General features: G+C 43.2%; 1 protein-coding gene across 1 annotated transcript; it reads right to left on the bottom strand.

Annotated features, from left to right (window-relative positions):
* Positions 1 to 6,700: 6,700 nt before the first annotated feature.
* Positions 6,701 to 16,159, bottom strand: DEGS1 (delta 4-desaturase, sphingolipid 1). The gene is made up of 3 exons (XM_068986213.1): positions 15,992 to 16,159; positions 9,994 to 10,736; positions 6,701 to 7,133 (listed from the first exon to the last, which is right to left on the bottom strand). The coding sequence occupies exons 1-3, from the start codon at positions 16,071 to 16,073 to the stop codon at positions 6,987 to 6,989; spliced, it is 972 nt and encodes a 323-aa protein (XP_068842314.1). The 5' UTR covers positions 16,074 to 16,159; the 3' UTR covers positions 6,701 to 6,986.
* Positions 16,160 to 17,549: the final 1,390 nt, after the last annotated feature.

Raw genomic sequence — 17,549 nt, 5'->3', positions numbered from 1 at the left:
GTTGTTCCATGTCCAGTTCTATGTTGCTTCCTGACCTGCATGTAAGTTTCTCAAGAGGCAGGTCAGGTGGTCTGGTATTCCCATCTCTTTCAGAATTTTCCACAGTTTATTGTGATCCACACAGTCAAAGGCTTTGGCATAGTCAAGAAAGCAGAAATAGATGTTTTTATGGAACTCTCTTCCTTTTTCCATGATCCAGCAGATGTTGGCAATTTGATCTCTGGTTCCTCTGCCTTTTCTAAAGCCAGCTTGAACATCTGGAAGTTCATGGTTCACGTATTGCTGAAGCCTGGGTTGGAGAATTTTGAGCATTACTTTGCTAGCATGTGAGATGGTGCAATTGTGCAGTAGTTTGAGCATTCTTTGGCATTGCCTTTCTTTGGGAATGGAATGAAGACTGATCTTTTCCAGTCCTGTGTCCACTGCTGAGTTTTCCAAATTTGCTGGCATATTGAGTGCAGCACTTTCACAGCATCATCTTTCAGGATTTGAAATAGCTCAACTGGAATTCCATCACCTCCACTAGCTTTGTTTGTAGTGATGCTTCTTAAGACCCACTTGACTTCACATTCCAGGATGTCTGACCCTAGGTGAGTGATCACACCATTGTGATTATCTTGGTCATGAAAATCTTTTTTGTACAGTTTTGTGTATTCTTGTCACCTCTTCTTAATATCTTCTGCTTCTGTTAGGTCCATACCATTTCTGTCCTTTATTGAGCGCATCTTTGCATGAAATGTTCCCTTGGTATCTCTAATTTTCTTGAATAGATCTCTAGTCTTTCCCATTCTCTTGTTTTCCTCTGTTTCTTTGCATTGATCGCTGAAGAAGGCTTTCTTATCTCTTCTTGCTATTCTTTGGAACTCTGCATTGAGATGCTTGTGTCTTTCCTTTTTGCTTCTCTTCCTTTCACAGCTATTTGTAAGGCCTTCTCAGACAGCCATTTTGCTTTTTTGCATTTCTTTTCCATGGGGATGGTCTTGATCCCTGTCTCCTGTACAATATCACGAACCTCCGTCCATAATTCATCAGGCACTCTGTCTATCAGATCTAGTCCCTTAAATCTATTTCTCACTTCCACTCTATAATCATAAGGGATTTAGGTCAGGGCTGAATGGTCTAGTGGTTTTCCCTACTTTCTTCAATTTAAGTCTGAATTTGGTAATAAGGATTTCATGATCTGAGCCACAGTCAGCTCCTGGTCTTGTTTTTGTTGACTGTATACAGCTTCTCCATCTTTGGCTGCAAAGAATATAATCAATCTGATTTCGGTGTTGACCATCTGGTGATGTCTATGTGTAGAGTCTTCTCTTGTGTTGCTGGAAGAGAGTGTTTGCTATGACCAGTGCATTTTCTTTGCAAAACTCTATTAGTCTTTTCCCTGCTTCATTCTGCATTCCAAGGCCAAATTAGCCTGTTACTCCAGGTGTTTCTTGATTTCCTACTTTTGCATTCCTGTCCCCTATAATGAAAAGGATATTTTTTTGGATGTGAGTTCTAAAAAGTGTTGTAGGTCTTCATAGAACCATTCAACTCAGCTTTTTCAGCGTTACTGGTTGGGGCATAGACTTGGATAACTGTGATATTGAATGGTTTGCCTTGGAAACAAACAGAGATCATTCTGTTGTTTTTGAGACTGCATCCAAATACTGAATTTAAGACTCTTTTGTTGACCATGATGGCTACTCCATTTCTTCTGAGGGATTCCTGCCCGCAGTAGTAGATATAATGGTCATCTGAGTTAAACTCCCTGAATCCAGTCCATTTTAGTTCGCTCATTCTTAGAATGGCGATGTTCACTCTTGCCATCTCCTATTTGACCACTTCCAATTTGCCTTGATTCATGAACCTGACATTCCAGGTTCCTATGCAATATTGCTCTTTACAGCATCGGACCTTACTTCTATCACCGGTCACATCCACAACTGGGTGTTGTTTTTGCTTTGGCCCCATTCCCTTCATTCTTTCTGGAGTTATTTCTCCACTGATCTCCAGTAGCGTGTTGGGCACCTACTGACCTGGGGAGTTCGAGTATCCTATCATTTTGCCTTTTCATACTGTTCATGGAGTTCTCAAGGCAAGAATACTGAAGTGGTTTGCCATTCCCTTCCCCAGTGGACCACATTCTGTCAGACCTCTCCACCATGACCCTCTCATCTTGGGTGGCCCCATGGGCATGGCTTAGTTTCATTGAGTTAGACAAGGCTGTGGTCCTAGTGTGATTAGGTTGACTAATTTTCTGTGATTATGGTTTCAGTGTGTCTGCCCTCTGATGCCCTCTTGCAACACCTACCGTCTTGCTTGGGTTTCTCTTACCTTGGACGTAGGGTATCTCTTCACGGCTGCTCCTTACCTTGGATGAGGGGTATCTCCTCACCGCCGCCCCTCCTGACCTTGAACATGGAATAGCTCCTCTAGGCCCCCCTGCACCCGCACAGCCACCGCTACTTGGATGTGGGGTTGCTCCTCCCAGGCACCGCCCCTGGCCTTGGACGCTGCCCCTGCTATTTACCTGGGGCCAAACTATGGTGGAGGTAATGAATGGTGTCCTCCCTCAAAAGATCCCATGCATATACTGCTACAATCTGTGCCCCCAACCCTGCAGCAGGCCACCACTGACCCACGGCTTCACCGGAGACTCCTGGACACCCACAGGCAAGTCCTGGATAGTCTCCTGTGGGGTCACTGTTCCTTTCTCCTGGGTCCTGGTGAACAGGTTCTGTTGTGCCCTCCAAGAGTCTATTTCCCAGTCCTTTGTAAGTTCTGGAAGCTTTATGGTGGGGTTAATGGTGATCTCCTACAAGAGGACTTATGCCATACCCACAGCCAGAGCCCCTGTCCCTGCAGCAGACCACTGCTGTACCTCCACAGGAGATGCTCAAACACTGTTCTGTCTTTGTGGCATCTCTGGGTCCTAGTGTGCTCAAGGTTTGCTTGAGCCCTCTGAGCATCTCTGGCAGGAATGGGGTTTGACTCTAAATACGAATTCACCTCTCCTACCATCTTGCTGGGGCTTCTCCTTTGGCCTTGGATATAGGGTATCTCCTCACAGCCACTCCAGTGCCTACCATCTGTTATAGCAAACATCCTCTTCCAACAACACAAGGGAAGACTCTACACATGGACATCACCAGATGGTCAACACCGAAATCAGATTGATTATATTCTTTGCAGCCAAAGATGGAGAAGCTCTATACAGTCAGCAAAAACAAGACCAGGAGCTGACTGTGGCTCAGATCATGAACTCCTTATTGCCAAATTCAGACTGAAATTGGAAAAAGTATGGAAACCACTAGAACCAATAGACCATTCAGCTATGACCTAAATCAAATCCCTAAAGGTTATACAGTGGAAGTGAGAAATAGATTCAAGGGATTAGATCTGATAGACAGAGTGCCTGATGAACTGTGGACAGAGGCTCATGACATTGTACAGGAGACAGGGATCAAGACCATCCCCAAGAAAAAGAAATGCAAAAAAGCAAAATGGCTGTCTGAAGAGGCCTTACACATAGCTGTGAAAAGAAAAGCAAAAAAGCAAAGGAGAAAAGGAAAGATATACCAATTTGAATGCAGAGTTCCAAAGAATAGCAAGAAGAGATAAGAAAGCCTTCCTAAGTGAACAAAGCAAAGAAATCCAGGAAAACAATAGAATGGGAAAGACCAGAGATCTCTTCAAGAGAATTAGAGATATCAAGGGAACATTTCATGCAAAGATGCGCTCAATAAAGAACAGAAATGGTATGGACCTAACAGAAGCAGAAGATATTAAGAAGAGGTGGCAAGAATACACAGAAGAACTGTACAAAAAAAATCTTCACAACCCAGATAGTCATGATGGTGTGATCACTCACCTAGAGCCAGACATCCTGGAATGTGAAGTCAAGTGGGCCTTAGGAAGCATCACTACAAACAAAGCTAGTGGAGATGATGGAATTCCAGTTGGGCTGTTTCAAATCCTGAAAGATGATGCTGTGAAAGTGCTGCACTCAATATGCCAGCAAATTTGGAAAACTCAGCAGTGGACACAGGACTGGAAAAGGTCAGTTTTCATTCCAAACCCTAAGAAAGGCAATGCCAAAGAATGCTCAAACTACCACACAATTGCACCATCTCACATGCTAGCAAAGTAATGCTCAAAATTCTCCAACCCAGGCTTCAGCAATACATGAACCCTGATGTTCAAGCTGGTTTTGGAAAAGGCAGAGGAACCAGAGATCAAATTGCCAACATCTGCTGGATCATCAAAAAGCACAAGAGTTCCAGAAAAACATCTATTTCTGCTATCTTGACTATGCCAAAGCCTTTGACTGTGTGGATCACAATAAACTGTGGAAAATTCTGAAAGAGATGGGAATACCAGACCACCTGATCTGCCTCTTGAGAAATCTGTATGCAGGTCAGGAAGCAACAGTTAGAACTGAACATGGAACAACAGACTGGTTCCAAATAGGGAAAGGAGTACATCAAGGCTGTATATTGTCACCGTGCATATTTAACTTACATGCAGAGTACATCATGAGAAACGCTGGGCTGGATGAAACACAAGCTGGAATCAAGATTGCTGGGAGAAATATTAATAACCTCAGATATGCAGTTGATACAATTATGGCAGAAAGTAAAGAACTATAAAGCTTCTTGATGAAAGTGAAAGAGGAGAGTGAAAAAGTTGGCTTAATGCTCAACATTCAGAAAATGAAGATCATGGCATCTGGTCCCATCACTTCATGGCAAATAGATGGAGAAACAGTGGAAACCGTGGCAGACTTTATTTTGGGGGGCTCCAAAATTGCTGCAGATGGTGACTGCAGCCATGAAATAAAGGATGCTTACTCCCTGGAAGAAAAGTTACGACCAACCTGCTAAGTCACTTTAGTCGTGTTCGACTCTGTGCGACCCCACAGACAGCAGCCCACTAGGCTCCCCCAACCCTGGTATTCTCCAGGCAAGAACACTGGATTGGGTTGCCATTTCATTCTCCAGTATGACTAACCTAGACAGCATATTAAAAAGCAGAGACATTACTTTGGCAACAAAGGTCCATCTAGTAAAGACTATGGTTTCCAGTGGTCATGTATGAATGTGAGAGCTGGACTATAAAGAAAGCTGAGTGCTGAAGAATTGATGCTTTTGAACTGTGGTGTTGGAGAAGACTCTTGAGAGTCCCTTGGACCGCAAGAAGATCCAACCAGTCCATCCTAAAGGAGATCAGTCCTGCGTGTTCATTGGAAGGACTGATGTTGAAGCTGATGTTGAAGTTGAAACTCCAATACTTTGGGCACCTGATGTGAAGAGCTGACTCATTTGAAAAGTCCCTGATGCTGGGAAAGATTGAAGGCGAGAGGAGAAGTGGGTGCCAGAGGATGAGGTGGTTGGATGGCATCACCAATTCAATGGACATGGGTTTGAGTAAACTCCAGGAGTTGGTGGACAGGGAGGCCTGGCGTGCTGCAGTCATTGGGTTTGCAGAGTTGGACACGACTGAGTGACTGAAGCACAATGACGTAAGCAGTGGTTGGAGAGTCCAAAAGTGGCACCTGACCTGATGGAAGGGGGGCTGGGCTACTGAATACTGGTGTGAGCCTGAAGGACAAGCTACACAGGCCAGGAAGGCAGCAAGGGTGAATGTGGGCAAAGCCACAGAACCTTGTCTCAGGACCTGTCCTTGTGCCTTCAAGGCTCTGCAGCCCAGCCTTCCTGTACCCTCCCTGTACCCCCTATTCCTCCATGTCTCTTTGGAAAAGTCAATGCCAGTGAGTGAAAGAATGGCCATAGTTTGCATATGAGAGCCAGACTGGCCCAGAGATGCTAGGAAGCTGAAACCTCCACGAAGCAAGAGGTACACAAGCAGAACCAACAGGTTTGGGAAAGGACAATGAAGCACCCCTCTCCAGACCCAGGAGAAAATGGAACCGAGAGGGCGGACCTGGCAGGAGATCTAGGGGCTTTCAGCACTGGTCTGGCACTGCCACCTGTGGCAGCTGCAGCCAGAGTTGTACAGGCGAGGGGCATGGAGGGTTCAGTGAGAACGTACCACTTAGCGTCAAACCTGTCGGTAGGTTTTACCAGATACTTTTACTTGATTCAGCGTGTACATCTGAATTGTAATGTTGACTCTAAACAGGTACTTTGTCCCCCAAAATTAGGTCTGTGAAAAACCAATCCTTTTGAGGGTAAGTATTGTGCTTTTCACCACCAGTAGGCAAAAGTGTAATAGAGCTGAGAATTACACAAGTAGGAATTTTATAGTATCTCACCTTCAGTACACCAGAGGGTTGGTGTTGTGTACAAATTGTAGATTATTTGACTTCTTTGATACTGAAGATTACATTTAAAATAGTTCACTATATTACAATAAATATACCTGAGTGACATGTTTTAGGTCACCAGGAATGCCAGCCTAACCACCCACAATACTGGCTACTTGACACCAGCCGTCTACCATCAGATGCAACCAGTTTCTGCTGAAATGAAATGACATAAAACTATAAGTAAAGCTACTTCTGAGAGTCCACACAGAAAAGGAAGTTGAGTTGTTAACTTATTTATGAGTAAGCTTGTGCTGGACTCAGTAAGCTCACCCCAGTCTGTGATTATAGTGTAAAGATAGTCAATTTTTTAAAAAAGTGATAAACACTATTTGTGATTAATAGCTCAGTTTATTAGCTACTTTAATAAAGTAAATCCTTATAGTGAAAACAACATACTAGAAATAGCTTTTTAAAAGCTTTTTTTATGATACGCTTACAAAGGGTCAGACCTAAGTGGCATCCACCACAGTGGCAATATAATGAGTAAAGCTGAACACTGCACAGACAGACTGACTCTTTAAAGCCAGATTAGCTTCTTGACACCATGAAGATCATACTCTGAATTTGTATGAGGGCAGCTTCTAAACATAGTTGGTCTTAATTTAATAATGCAAAAATTCCACTTTCTCAGTTACAATCAAGTTTCAGAGAGGAGTTCCTTTGGTCTTAATGACATTTACTCCTGAACCTCATTGCCTTTCCGATGCCTCTTCATTCTTGAATAGGGACTTATTGTATCATCCGTCACAAAATCATATAGCACTTTTATCCAGGAATTGTAGTGGGGGAGGTTGTCATAGTACTCAGCAGCTATTTTCCTCACCTGGAAGGGAAAAAATACAGCAAGATGAATAATGAGTGTTAACAGAGTCCTATTCAAGATGACAGATGGATGTCTGACATGCACACTCAGAAAAGAAACCATGAGACTTTCTCCCACCTCCCTCTCAAATAAATAAGTAACAGCAGCAGCTTTGGGAATTCTAAACAGAAAGCAGTTTACGTTTTGGGACTAAACCATCCTTGACCCTCTAGGATTACTGACTCTTTCCAACAAGCTCTGAGGGATTAGTTTACTTGTAAATTTACTTGTAGTTTACTAGCTTACTTGTAAATGTGGCACTCGTCATCTTTTAACAACAAATACTTGCAATCCAATCAACTTGATGTTTTTAAATGTCATACTGAATGACTGGCGTTGCAGGGTTTAAAGGCACCACTTGATGCTGCCATTAAGGAAACTGCCTGCAAATACTGATCAAGTATTGTGGCATGCCAGTTAGAAATTAATCACTTTTCAAGCGTACAATTCAGCCACCTCATGTTGAGCATGTCTTTTAAAAAAAATGACTACTGCCAGTGTGATTAGCAAGCAAGACTAGTTAGGGCAGAATAAAACACTGATTTCAACAAAATGTGATTGCAGTGATGTTTGTAAGGCTCTGAACAATCTAAAAGCCACTGAATTGTACATTTTAAGTGTATGAATTGTATCTATGAGTTACATTCAATAGGGATGTTGAAAGAAACCTTGTTATGCATATCTATTAACTAACCATGTGACTGTTACATGCAACGTAATTACTGCAACGCAACTATTGCAGAACAAGGTACTTCTTGGTATACACAATAAAACAGGCAGGAAAGGAAGACCAGAGAACTCTGAGAATCTCTGTTAGTTCAGCTATGCGTGGAATGGAGTGGGAAAGAAATTCTCACTGATGAACCATGAGCAGGTAATGTTTGAGCTGACTCAAGTTTTCAGTTTACGGACTGCTCAAGAAAATTACAAGTCAAAATATGTGGCTTATGTTGGAAAAAGTGAATTATTTTGTTCAAAGGTGACTAGCTTTCTCCTTAAACCATGTCATGTCCAACTTTTTTGCGAGCCCATGGACTGTAGCCCACCAAGCTTCTCTGTCCATGAGATTTCCCAGGCAAGAATACTGGAGTGGGTTGACATTTCCTTCTCCAGGGGATCTTCCTGACCCAGGGATCAAAACTGTGTCTCCTGCATTGCAGGCAGATTCTTTACCACTGAGCCACCTGAGAAGCCCTAATCTTTTAAAAATACAAAAATGTACTTTCCTAGGCAGGGAAGAGGTGAGCAAAGGTGGGCACACTCTCCAACCAAAATGACACAAAGTGGCCACATTGGCACATCACACCAGGTCCAAAACTGTTTTCAGCCAGCTGTGTGGTGATTTTCCCCATTTTATTTTGAAAAACGCAAAACCAACAGAAAAGCTGAAAGAACAACAAAACCATCACCCATATGCTCTTCATTTAGGTCCACCAATTAACACTATGCCACAGCTACTTTTTCTCTCTCTCTCCATATATGATATAGACCACATACTCTGCTCTTTGCTGAAAGAGAAGTTGCAGATGTTATGTGAAAACTTACCCTGACTATTTCACTCTAAATATTCAACACATATCTCCTAAGAAAAAGGTATGTGATCAGTCGTGTCTGAGTCTTTGCAACCCCATGGACTGGTGCCCACCAAGCTCCTCTGTCCATAGGATTTTCCTAGCAAGAATACTGGGATGGGCTGCCATTTTCTCCTCCAGGGATCTTCCCAACCCAGGGATCAAACCTGCATCTCCTGCACTGGCAAGCGGATTCTTTGCCACTTAGCCACCTGGGAAGCCCCAAAACAAGGACATTTCCCAACAAAACCATAATACCATTCCACACCCAAGAAACTTAACACTGACACAATATTACTATTATGTGATTCATATTCAAAACTTCCCCACTAACTCAATGTCCTTTCTAGATTTTTCTTTCCTTAACTAGTAATCCAATCAATAATCAAATGTTATATTTAATTCTAATGTTGTATGCAAGTTTGTAAACAGTAAACAGTTAAAAACTTAAGAGGAAATCTATAAAATTTGGGTGAGTATGCTAGCATAAAATATCTGGTTATGGTTTCCTTAATATCACAGCTAAAAAAGTAAAAAAAAGTAAAAAAATCAAGAAAAACTGACACTACATCTCCTACAACTTTCCCTTTTTAGAATTACAGAAACATTTTTTGGTAATGGACTGTAAAAGCTATCCATTCTGAGGATGGAAAGACTAATAAGAGAATTCATCAGAAATATAACTGAAGTTTGCAGAGGATTATCCTTTGGGGAAGGATGAAAGGATGAGTGTCAATATACTGCCTTTCATTTACTCCACAAGCAGCAAGATAAAAGTCTACTGTGATGGGAAACGGATGGTCCCTGCCTGTGGGAAGTCTGCACCACTGGAAACTGACATTCACTTATTTTGCAGAGCAATTATGGAGGTATCTGTATTTCACAATAAACCAACACAAACTTTAGCTAAGCGTATTCAGTTTAACAGTGATAAAGGTTATGTAAATTTTTGCTCCCTCCACAGAGGGAATTTCATTTTCCATTTCTGAATTATTTTACATGTCAGTTGATTCTACAGAGGCCCCCAACATTCTAAACCTACGTGTCACCACAAGGCTTAGGGATCCAGGACAGTGAGCTCTGTAAAGTTAGGCTGCCCAACTCATGACTTTTAAGACTCTTGCTGTTTTCTTTGATGAACTGCCTAGATGGACAAAATATACTACATTTCATTTTAAATGAGCAAGTCAAGACTAATTGTGATCACAGAACCACCAGAAATTAGAACATGTATAAAATCCTTTACTTACCAGGGGAAGGCTTTTTCCGGGAATGTTGGGAAAGTCGTGGTGTTCATTATGGTAACCCACATTGAAGGTGAGTAAATTCAGAGGCCCATAATATGAGTAAGTTTCATGTCCTTTTAAGAACATATAATGTTCAGCTATAAAATGTCCAGAAATCGGATGCAAACCTAGGCCAAGTAAGGAGGCTGCCAACATGTAGACTAAAGATTTAACTCCCAAAACATAGTAAATCACGATGTCAAAAGTGATCTGGATCACAGTATTGATTATTTCCAGATAAGAGATTGGTTTGGGGTTGATGAACAGAGGTCGAAAAGCATAAAAGAGAGGCTGAAGGATGACCCATATAAACTTTCTGAAAGTAGTACAGAAGAACCAGCCTTCAAAGTCGGTTGGAATGTCCACATCGATGCCGTCGCCTCCAAGGTATCGATGATGATCCATGTGATATCTCTTAAAGGAAATTGAATATGGGACACCAATAGGGAGATTGGCAAATATTCCAAACCAACGATTCCACATAGCTTTGCAATGGCCAAAGGCACTGTTGTGGGAAACTTCATGAATAGCCAGAGTCATTGAATGATTAATGCAGCTGCCAAAGGCATATGCCCAAAACAGGACCCATTTCCAGTCTAAGTCCTTTACTAAGTAAAATGCAACAAACTGAGTGAGAACCATCATAATTACAATCCATATCAAGTTGGAATCAGGTTTCATTAAGGATTTTATCTCTGGATACTTTGCTGTAAGGAAAAAAACAAACAAAAAAATCACAGACTGAGAAAAGTGCTTAACAGTTCTGCAATTAAACTAATACCAATTTACACATCAAATCATTTTTTCCAAATCATATGCGCTCTTTAAATATTCATCTACTATAGGGAAGGGGTATATTCTTTTTTAGAAATAGGTATATTTTGATGTGGACCATTTTTAATGTCTACTGAATTTGTTACAATGCCACTTCTGTTTCATCTCAGCTCTCTAACTAGGGATGGAACCAACACCCCCTGCTTGGAAGTCTTTTTTTTTCTTTAAATAGAGTATGCATGGGTTCTAAGTCCTTTCTGACTCTTTGCAACTCTGGACTGTAGCCTGCCAGGCTCCTCTGTCCAGGGCCCAGGCAAGGATACTGGAGTGGGTTGCCATGCCCTCCTCCAGGGTGGAAGGCGAAATCTTAACCACTAGACTGCCAGGGAAGTCCTGGGAAGAAGTATATTCTAACAGTAAAGTTACTAAATATCATGTCACAACAAATTTTTGTAGGAAAAAATGAGCCTCAAAATCTAGACCCTCATACATTAACAGAAAGATATTCACAACATGTATAAATGTTATCTAGTTCCCTTTTCACTCTTAAAAATTTTTGTGTATTAAATTTGTAAGTTTTACAAAAGTGGCAATCATAGTCTGATAAACTGATGTATCTGACTTAGGTTTTATAATTTCCTTATACTAAGTCACTTCTACTTGCCAGTTTGTTGTAACTTCTAACCAATTCCGTATTTTTAGACGTTTAGATGTATAAATTTCTGCCAATGTAGACTTCTAGTTATCTCAAATTAGTGTAAATTCTAAAGAACTCTATTGATTCACAATGCCTCTTTCTTTCCTTTCCTTCTGCATTAGAACTGAACAATGCTAATTTGTGTTAGATTATTTGTTGACTTCACAGGCAAATATCTAACCAAGTATTATGGAATGTGCTAGTAATAAAAACCTCTGCATTTCAGGGAAGTATTGCCTAGAGGCAAATGCAGATTCTTCTTTGTATCCTGCCACTCCAGATAATGGAAGCCCAGATACACTTTGGTTTTGTGGGTTGGCAAGTATGTTTAACCCAGCACAGCAAAAAGAAGAAGAGCAGCTTCACCTTTTCTCTAAAAGTGAAATGAAGAATTCTAGCTTAAAATGCAGGACAGAAAGGTAAGTCCAGTTTTACATATATAAGGGTCGGGTTAATTCAACGTAATTCTTGTTCCTTTCCTTTCCCCTCTCTTATCCCTAACGTCTCATCTTTCTTGCTATTAGTCCATTTCATCAACGTTAACAATTTTGTAGGCAATGGGTCAAAAAAAGTAATCTTAGGGGTTTTGAGTCTAAAACTAATTATCCTGGATAAATGAAAAGCTCAAATAAGTCTTTCATTTAAATATGGGCCCTTCCAACAGTTGTTCAGTTGGATAACAGTTGAATAAGTAGTAATTCTTTTGTATTAAGATGTTATTTCTATTTAGAGCTCCAGCATTTTTAGTTTAAATCAAATTTGATTAAATGGACATATCTGACAAAAGATAGAAGATAACACACGTTTTGCAGGTGTTAATAGTATATAAAAAATCAACACTAGGATGCCAATATAATTAAACAGGGGAAGGAATAGTCTTTTCAACAAATGGTGCTGGAATAACTGGTCATCCACATGTGAAAGAATAAAATTGGACCTCTCTCTTACACCATACACAAAAATTGAGTGAGTAAGTGAAGTCGCTCAGTCGTGTCCAACTCTTTGCGACCCAGTGGACTGTAGCCCACCAGGTTCCTCCGGCCATGGGATTCTCCAGGCAGGAATACTGGAGTGAGTTGCCATTTCCTTCTCCAGGGGATCTTCCCGACCCAGGGATCGAACCCAGGTCTCCCGCTTTGCAGGCAGATGCTTTAACCTCTGAGCCACCAGGGAAGTCACAAAAATTACTTGGCTAAAAAAAGGAATGGGGTACTGATACATGCTGTAACACGCATGAACCTTGAAAACATTGTGCTAAGTGAGAGAAGTCAGTCACGAAAGACCAAGTATTATGACCTCATTCAAAAGAAATGTCCAGAACAGAGAAATTCACAGAAACAGAAAGATTAGTGTTTGCTCAGGACTGGGCAGTGTGAGTGAAGGATATACTCAATGCTAACGAGTATAGGGTTTCTTCTTGGGGTGACAAGAACGTACTGAACTGAATAGTTCAAAACTGTGAATATACATTTCTAAAAAAACAAAAACACCCCACTGAATTGTACACTTTAAATTGGTGAGCTTTGGGGATTTCCCTGGTGATCTAGTGATTAAGACTCTGCACTTCCAATGAAGGGGGCTCAGGTTCCATCTCTGGTCAGAACACTAAGATTCCACATGCTATGCAGCAAGGGCAAAAACAAAAAAGGGGAGGGGAAGGGGGAACTTCACAGTTTGTGAATTATATCTTAATAAGACAGTTAAAAAAAAAAATGTTTCCCAGAAGAAGTACAGCAGTAAAAGGAACATTTCTTGCAATTATATGACCTACTAATAATCGTCCTTTCCCTGATAGCTCAGATGGTAAAGAATCTGCCTGCAATGCAGGAGATCCCAGTTCGATTCCTGGGTTTGGGATGATCCGCTGAAGAAGGGATAGGCTACCCACTCCAGTATTCTTGGGCTTCCCTCGTGGCTCAGCTGGTACAGAATCCGCCTGTAACGAGGGAGACCTGGGTTGGGAAGATCCCTTGGAGAAGGGAAAGGCTACCCACTCCAGTATTCTGCCCTGGAGAATTCCATGGACTGTACAGCCCACGAGGTCGCAAAGAGTCAAACACTACTGAGACTTTTACTTTCACTTCACTTTCACTTTCTGATAGCTCAGTGGTAAAGAATCTGCCTGTCAATGCAGGTTCAATCCCTGGGTGGGGAAGATGCCCTGAAGAAGGAAATGGCAAACCACTCCAGTGAGCTTGGTTGGGAAATCCCATGCACAGAGGAGCCTGGTGGGCTTCAGTCCATGGGGTTGCAGAGAGTGGGACATGACTGAGCGACTAAACAACAATAGTAATGGTCCAATCAATAGCTTTCATTAGTTTTGTACATAAATTTTGTAAATTTAGTGTATGGATGTTGGCTGTTATCATATCCATGTTCTCTTGTGCCTCTCTCCCTGTCAAAACCTGACACATTTCAAAAATATCTCACTTAAGTATAATTACAAATTTCCAGATTCTTATCTTTCTGAAGTTATTCCATCTCCACTGCTGAAATGGAACACTGAGCAGTATTTACACCTGCAGGGAAAATGATTGGTATCTTCATCGGGAAATACTGTAGTCCTTTTACTTTCCAAGTGAAATGGTCCAGTGATAGTAAGTTTGTGGAAAAAAGGTTCATGTTGAGATAAGCATGGACAAACACCTTTTCATTTCCTTGATTTTCTGAATATTAAACAGATAGCTACGTTCCGGTATTCAGGCATTGGTTTTTACAGAGTGAAGACCAGAGTATTCTTATGCATGTATTGATTAGTCATAGATTAAAATGTACTATATGCCATCTCTTATGTGTGATTTGCAAAATACACATTTTGATTAAAAATAGTAAAGAAAGCATCCAAGAACCAAAGTCTCTTAAAGGGGTAGCCTTAATAGCAACTACAAATGTTCACGCTCCCAGCTTATTTATTCGATTTTTTAAAATCCATTTCAACAGGATCTACTTTTTTTTTTTTACAATTTATAAATTTATTTAACAGAGTAGAGTCCCTAGTGTCAGAAGGATATGGGTTTAAAGCTAGATTCATCCATTTATTAGTTATATGATCACGTGTTACCCAACTCAGGTTCCATTGTTTGCTAATACTTGAGAGACAAGTATTGGTTGGAAAGCAACAGTTGCTTTATCCGGCAATCTGGAGAAGGTGAACTGGTGTTCAACAGCCAACTCTGAAGAGTCTGCCGCACTATGTAAGTTTTTAAAGGTCTAATTCCTTTCCTTTTGTGAAAACATGACATTTCTCCCTTACTCCAGCATAGAGCAGGAACTTGCCTTTTCTTTTCACTTGGCGAATGGATGCTGACAAGAAAAACTAGGCGGATACTCTGTATGAGAAATAATTCCTCCTATTCAACTTGCCACCCATTAGTTTCCAGATTTTCAAAACAAGAGCAAACGTGGTAGAATCTAACCCAGATCAGAATGCCCCTCTAAAAAAAAAAAAAAGAATGCACCTCCAACAGTTATTCACTCCTACCACATCTTTAAAATAGGGTTATCACTGACGTAGTCACTGGGAAGATTAAATTGGGTAATGTTTGTAAAGCACTCAACACAGTACCTAACAACCCTGGGAGAGATGAGAGAATTCTCTATATAACATAGAAGCTACAAACAGCTGAGCGCCTGACACCTCCAGAGAGTTGTTAGGGCCTAGTTTAACCTGGTGTAAAGGCCCTAAATTAGCAGTCAGGGAACCAGAAGGCTAATCTTGGCAAGCCTTCCACACTTAGCCTTTTCGTCCAAAAAAAAACTGTGATGGATGAAAAATAAACATGAATCTGCCCCTTTCGCATCCCAGCCTTATTTGTGAGGATTCACGAGATCAGCGTGAGCACCCGGACCCAGGCCCTGGAAAGGTTACCCTTCCGGTCCGAGAGGCCCCTGGGGGCAAACGGGTCGGATACCACCGGCCCCCGCCCTGGGCCCAAGGCTGCAGCCGCCGGCGCCACGATCACTAGCGGGCGTCGGCCAGCGCCCGCGCGCCCCGCGTGTGGGCCTCTAGATGCTCCGGGACCACGCCCTGCCTCGCACACGCTCGCAGCCTGGCTTCGCCCGGGGCCGCCGGGCAGAGGAAGAAGGGAGAGGAAGAGAAAGAGGCGGGGGAAGGGGGAGACGGGGAAGGGGGAAGGGAAAGGAGATCACTGCGCCCACCCGCAGCACGAGTATCTATGGGCGAGAGGATCTACCCGAGCGCGGTCTGGCCGAGGGGACCCGGCTGTAAGCAAACCCTGTCCCCGAACGGACGACCGCGCTCGGGGGCGCGCCTGTCCCTCCCCCGTCGAAGGTTCGGGTCCGCGCGGCCGGGCGGGGGCGCGCGGGGGAATCCCTCCCTCACAAGCCGGCCCGGGGCCCGGGCGGCGGCGGGACGCGGCCGGGAGCGGGCTCTTAACGGGCCTCGGGCGCGCAGGGGCCGCCGCGGAGAAGGCGCGTCCAGGTGGCGGGAGGCCGCGCACGCACATAACGGGGCGCGGGCCCGAGCCTCACCCAGGATCTCCTGGCGCCGAGTGGCGTGCGGCTGATCGGTGTAGACCCACTCGAAGTCTTCCCGCGAAACGCGGTTCCCCATGGCGGCGGCTCACGGGCCAGCGGCGGACTCTCGCTCCTATCCACTCTCCTCCCGGGCGGAGGCGAAAGCGAAGGCGGCCGCTCCGCAACTCGTGTCAGCCGGCGGCGGCCGAGGGGCGGGAGAGGAGACGCAGGCCGGGGCGGAGTCCCGAGGCCCCGCCCCCCGGCCTGGAGCTGGGTGGGGTGGGCGGGCGGCCCCCGCGTGGGGCGGGATTCCGTTGCTCCGCGGCGCTGGTTTCTGCTTTTTTCTGTGAGTCGGCGACCAGCCGGGATGCCGAGTTCCTGCAAGTCCCAGCTCCCTGAGGCCTGTCCTGCGCAGTGCTGGTGCCTGAGCCCGGGAAAAGGTGAAAAAGGCAGGAAAGGTCTCAAGTGAAATGAGACTGCGCTTTGGCGCCTCGAGGGGAGGCTGGAGCTTGAGCCCAAGAATCCTTGGGCAGTAATCAGTGGCCACTTGCCCAAGTTTTGTTTAATTTTGAAAAGCAAATTATTTACTGAGCTGCTTTTGGCTGCCTCCTCGAAATAATACCTCAAGAAAAAAATGCGGAGCGTGTGGTGATTAAGAGCTAATTAAGAAAAAGGAAATCACTCTCATAGTGAAAAATCATGAGGAATTTGTTGCTCTGCCTGAATTATTCTAGTGTGACCATTTCTCTGATAAGTTCATTGCTCAACCTTACATCTGTCACAGGTCGTTTGAACCACCGCCTCTTCCTGAAAGAGAGGACATTTTGTCTCAAAATTAGTTACCGCTTCTCCAATAAAAAAGAAACTGACTTAAATTACAAAAGGGAAGATAACCAACAGGATATTCTCGGTAAAACACCACATACATACGTGCACACAACCACAGCCAAGTGTGATCAGATACCTAGAACCAAATGCTAATGTATAGAAAATAGAACAGAGGAACATGTTAAACTACACCACAGAGAGAGAATCAGCAAGATCTTGACTGTGGGAAATTCTGTAGGGCAACATCCTGAGTACTTTAATAAATAAAATGCAAGACAAACAAAAGAGGGAAAACCGACAGATTAAAAGGGCTGCAAAAAACGTCAATCAACTGCAACTTATTGATTTTGTATTTTAAGTCTTTTACAAACTGTATTTACAGCATTTTAGTTTTGTGTGTGTGGGGGGGGCTGTTCTGGGTCTTCCTTACTTGGCAGGCTCTGCTCTAGTTGCAGTGAGCAGGCTTCTCATTATGGTGGCTTCTCTTGTTTCAGAGAACAGGCCCTAGGGCCCCCCGGGCTTCAGTAATTGCCACTCCTCAGATGTAGAACACAAGCTCAATAGTTCTGGCAAGGGCTTAGTTGCCCGCAGCATATGGGATCTTCCTGGGTCAGAGATGGAACCTGTGTTTCCTGCCTTGGCAGGTGGATTCTTTACCACAGAGACGCCAGGGAAGCCCACAGCTTATTCACCTTATTTAGATTGTGATTCAAATTGTGAAAAGTTTTAAAAATTGACAAGTGAT

The sequence above is a fragment of the Capricornis sumatraensis genome, chromosome 14 (genome assembly GCF_032405125.1).
Source record: "Capricornis sumatraensis isolate serow.1 chromosome 14, serow.2, whole genome shotgun sequence".
In the NCBI taxonomy this organism is placed as follows: domain Eukaryota; kingdom Metazoa; phylum Chordata; class Mammalia; order Artiodactyla; family Bovidae; genus Capricornis; species Capricornis sumatraensis.
This window is presented reverse-complemented; position numbering and strand designations above follow the sequence as displayed.

Bases quoted from the DNA above. Each gene is read 5' to 3' on its own strand.
- DEGS1 (XM_068986213.1), bottom strand. From the start codon at position 16,073: ATGGGGAACCGCGTTTCGCGGGAAGACTTCGAGTGGGTCTACACCGAT. The intron at 10,737-15,991 runs GTGAGGCTCGGG...TTTTCCTTACAG, and splicing joins TCGGCGCCAGGAGATCCTGG to CAAAGTATCCAGAGATAAAA. The intron at 7,134-9,993 runs GTAAGTAAAGGA...TTTCCCTTCCAG, and splicing joins CCGGAAAAAGCCTTCCCCTG to GTGAGGAAAATAGCTGCTGA.